The sequence below is a fragment of the Nerophis ophidion genome, linkage group LG10 (genome assembly GCF_033978795.1).
Source record: "Nerophis ophidion isolate RoL-2023_Sa linkage group LG10, RoL_Noph_v1.0, whole genome shotgun sequence".
Classification (NCBI taxonomy): Eukaryota; Metazoa; Chordata; class Actinopteri; order Syngnathiformes; family Syngnathidae; genus Nerophis; species Nerophis ophidion.
In genome coordinates this window covers 55,569,329-55,574,328 of record NC_084620.1, presented here as the reverse complement: position 1 = coordinate 55,574,328, position 5,000 = coordinate 55,569,329, and the positions used below count along the sequence as shown (strand labels likewise).

The 5,000-nt window shown below is 32.9% G+C and overlaps 1 protein-coding gene across 2 annotated transcripts in view; it reads right to left on the bottom strand.

Moving 5' to 3' along the window:
* Positions 1-5,000, bottom strand: part of creb3l2 (cAMP responsive element binding protein 3-like 2) — a 60,854-nt gene that overhangs the window by 563 nt on the left and 55,291 nt on the right. For both annotated transcript variants that reach the window (XM_061914177.1, XM_061914179.1), the window contains one exon: positions 1-2,633. This exon is cut by the window's left edge and continues 563 nt beyond it. In XM_061914177.1, the coding sequence (XP_061770161.1) occupies positions 2,558-2,633 (76 nt within the window). In that variant the 3' untranslated portion in view covers positions 1-2,557. The remainder of the gene's footprint in view (positions 2,634-5,000) is intronic.

The following is a 5,000-nucleotide window of genomic DNA, read 5'->3' as shown; positions in this document are numbered from 1 at the left end:
GTCTCCTATTGAAAATGTGTGGTGCAATTTTAAACTTAAAATATGAGGCAGGAGACTGTTGAACAACTTAAGTTGTACATCAAGCAAGAATAGGAAATAATTCCACTTCAAAAACGTGTCTCCTCAGTTCCCAAATGTTTACTGAGTGTTGTTCAAAGGAAAGGCCATGTAACACACTGGTAAAAATGCCCCTGTGACAACTTTTTTGCAATGTGTTGCTGCCATTAAATTCTAACTTAATGATTATTTGCACACAAAAAAAATGAAGTTTCTCAGTGTGAACATGAAATATCTTGTCTTTGCAGTCTATTCAATTGAATATAAGTTGAAAAGGATTTGCAAATCATTGTATTCTCTTTTTATTTACCATTTACGCAACGTGACAACTTAGTAGATAAGAAAAAAAAATGTCGTAGATTCACCTGAGTGGCCAGAATGTCCAACGTACAGTAATTTGCTGTAAAACAGTGGAAAAACTGGCAGGTCACTCGTTAGAATTTTTCCCCTAAAAATAAAAAGCGGAACAGTTTTTTTTTGCCATTACCAGCAATGCAAGGTGAAAATGGACGTTAAAAAAAAAATGGAAGCAAAATGTTGTCGTAAAAATAACCACGCTAGCGTTTTTAAATTTACAGTAATTTAGGGAAAATTTTACCGTCAAATCCCGACGACCGAGCTGCCAGTAAAACCCATGGATTTGTTTTAACAGAGTAATTCGCTAAGTGTAGCACTAAACTACTTAATGTTTTGTTTTTGGCAGTTTAGCATACATTGACTTGAATTTGGAATTTTTTTTTAAGATCTTTAAAAACCTCTTTTAGGCCCTAGCTGTTTGTTTACATGCTTTTTTAGTTTCTCTTTGCTATTTGGGCTTATTGGACCCTAATTAGAATAAGAACCAAGAATCCTCTTTTATATGATGTACTTAGTCCATAAGTACACAAACGTGTACTTCATGTTTTTATTTCTCTTTGCTATTTGGGCTTATTGGAGCCTAATTAGAATAAGAACCAAGAATCATCTTTTATATGATGTACTTAGTCCATAAGTACACAAACGTGTACTTCATGTTTTTATTTCTCTTTGCTTTTTGGGCTTATTGGACCCTAATTAGAATAAGAACCAAGAATCATCTTTTATATGATGTACTTAGTCCATAAGTACACAAACGTGTACTTCATGTTTTTATTTCTCTTTGCTATTTGGGCTTACTGGACCCTAATTAGAATAAGAACCAAGAATCATCTTTTATATGATGTACTTAGTCCATAAGTACACAAACATGTACTTCATGTTTTTATTTGTCTTTGCTATTTGGGCTTATTGGACCCTAATTAGAATAAGAACCAAGAATCATCTTTTATATGATGTACTTAGTCCATAAGTACACAAACATGTACTTCATGTTTTTATTTGTCTTTGCTATTTGGGCTTATTGGACCCTAATTAGAATAAGAACCAAGAATCATCTTTTATATGATGTACTTAGTCCATGAGTACACAAGAGTGTACTTTATGTTTATTGACATCCATCCGTCCATCCATTTTCTACTGCTCTTTCCCTTTCGGGGTCACAGGGGGTGCTGGTGCCTATCTCAGCTGCATTTTGGGTGGAAGGCGGGGTACAGCCTGGACAAGTCGCCACCTCGTCGCAGGGCCAATGTTTAGTGATGCTAATTCTTATTTTTTCCACTTTTTCCCCCCCAAATTCCATTGTATGTTATACTCTTCTGACACCACCAGATGGCAGTATAAGTGTCCACATAAGTGGCCATAAGACCCCAATTCAGTAGTGTACACCATTTTGGAAAATAAGAGCTAAAAGGTGCTGTCCACGTATGTGGACACTAAGCCTTTAGAGGTTTTATTATATATAAAAAAAAAATATTATGATGCCCCCGCCTTTAATTTTATGGAAAATGTTTGGACACCCCGGATTTACAGCTTTCAATTACTTAGCTTAGCATAGCATGAGAGGATAAACTCCGATTTCATTCAAAATGCACTATTTATATTATTTTCTTATGATAATTCATTTATATTGTTATTATTTCTATGTATACTTCTTGACTATTTCCAATATTGTTGGTTTTATTGAAAAACCCTTGTTGTTGTCTCTCTTTCTACCCTTTCCCACATGTACCCTTTAAACCAGGCACCTTTAGGGAAAATATAAACGATATATTACAAAAAACATTGAGAGAAAAAAAAAAGGAATAACCGAAAGGAATACAAAGGTTAAAACGAGAGCAATGGCCTTTGGAGGAAAAAAAAACAAACGTATAAATATAAAAATTCAGTGTCCCGTAGAAAAAAAAGCCTCTCATTATTGAGCAGCATATGTGTGTAATTAGCAAGGATGACTTTTTAAAAACTCATATTCAGTGCAGCTTTACTTCAGCGGTGACGCCAACGAGAGCGCCGACATGGTTCCTATTTTCTACGTCACTCTCCCCGGTGGACAGAGTGGGGAAAGCAAAGAGACGTGGAAGAGTCGGAGGATTATTTATGACACTGAATCTTGCGGACCAAAGGGGTTCCGGGCGCTCTTTGGCCCTCAGGAGGTCTCCTTGACCGTCGGCTCCAAGGCCAGCGTTCGACTCCTGCTCCCGTTGGTCCTCTGCTCCAGAGGCCTGGCGGAACAATACGGCCGTTATTTGTTTTTGGAACTCTTGCACGAGTTTGCAGACAAAGTACTGTCAACACTCCGGAAGTATGGACTAGATCAGGGGTCGGCGAGCCAGAATGTTAAAAGAGTCCAAATGTACCAAAAATACAAAAAACTCATCCGTCTGGAGCCGCAAAAACTCTATGACGCAAGTGTCTTTATTAGTTATGTTAGCCTACTATCAAAATGACTTTAAAATACTTATATACTGTAAGTGTTATAATGAAGACAAAACATGACGTAAGTGTCTATAGTAGCTATATTAGCCTACTATCAAAATGACTTTAAAATACTTATATAACTGTTATAATGCAGACAACACATGACGTAAGTGTCTATAGTAGCTATATTAACCTACTATCAAAATGACTTTAAAATACTTATATACTGTAAGTGTTATAATGAAGACAAAACATGACGTAAGTGTCTATAGTAGCTATATTAGCCTACTATCAAAATGACTTTAAAATACTTATATAACTGTTATAATGAAGACAACACATGACGTAAGTGTCTATAGTAGCTATATTAGCCTACTATCAAAATGACTTTAAAATACTTATATAAGTGTTATAATGAAGACAAAACATGACGTAAGTGTCTATAGTAGCTATATTAGCCTACTATCAAAATGACTTTAAAATACTTATATAACTGTTATAATGAAGACAACACATGACGTAAGTGTCTATAGTAGCTATATTAGCCTACTATCAAAATGACTTTAAAATACTTATATAAGTGTTAGAATGCAGACAAAACATGACGTAAGTGTCTATAGTAGCTATATTAGCCTACTATCAAAATGACTTTAAAATACTTATATAAGTGTTATAATGAAGACAACACATGACGTAAGTGTCTTTATTAGTTATGTTAGCCTACTATCAAAATGACTTTAAAATACTTATATAAGTGTTATAATGCAGACAACACATGACGTAAGTGTCTATAGTAGCTATATTAACCTACTATCAAAATGACTTTAAAATACTTATATAAGTGTTATAATGAAGACAAAACATGACGTAAGTGTCTATAGTAGCTATATTAGCCTACTATCAAAATGACTTTAAAATACTTATATAACTGTTATAATGAAGACAACACATGACGTAAGTGTCTATAGTAGCTATATTAGCCTACTATCAAAATGACTTTAAAATACTTATATAAGTGTTATAATGAAGACAAAACATGACGTAAGTGTCTATAGTAGCTATATTAGCCTACTATCAAAATGACTTTAAAATACTTATATAACTGTTATAATGAAGACAACACATGACGTAAGTGTCTATAGTAGCTATATTAGCCTACTATCAAAATGACTTTAAAATACTTATATAAGTGTTAGAATGCAGACAAAACATGACGTAAGTGTCTATAGTAGCTATATTAGCCTACTATCAAAATGACTTTAAAATACTTATATAAGTGTTATAATGAAGACAACACATGACGTAAGTGTCTTTATTAGTTATGTTAGCCTACTATCAAAATGACTTTAAAATACTTATATAAGTGTTATAATGCAGACAAAACATGACGCAAGTGTCTTTATTAGTTATGTTAGCCTACTATCAAAATGACTTTAAAATACTTATATAAGTGTTATAATGCAGACAAAACATGACGCAAGTGTCTTTATTAGTTATGTTAGCCTACTATCAAAATTACTTTAAAATACTTATATAAGTGTTATAATGCAGACAACACATGACGTAAGTGTCTAGAGTAGCTATATTAGCCTACTATCAAAATGACTTTAAAATACTTATATAAGTGTTATAATGAAGACAAAACATGACGCAAGTGTCTTTATTAGTTATGTTAGCCTACTATCAAAATGACTTTAAAATACTTATAAGTGTTATAATGCAGACAACACATGACATAAGTGTCTATAGTAGCTATATTAGCCTACTATCAAAATGACTTTAAAATACTTATATAAGTGTTATAATGAAGACAAAACATGACGCAGGTGTCTTTATTAGTTATGTTAGCCTACTATCAAAATGACTTTAAAATACTTATATAAGTGTTATAATGCAGACAAAACATGACGCAAGTGTCTTTATTAGTTATGTTAGCCTACTATCAAAATGACTTTAAAATACTTATAAGTGTTATAATGCAGACAACACATGACATAAGTGTCTATAGTAGCTATATTAGCCTACTATCAAAATGACTTTAAAATACTTATATAAGTGTTACAATGAAGACAAAACATGACGCAAGTGTCTTTATTAGTTATGTTAGCCTACTATCAAAATGACTTTAAAATACTTATATAAGTGTTATAATGCAGACAAAACATGACGCA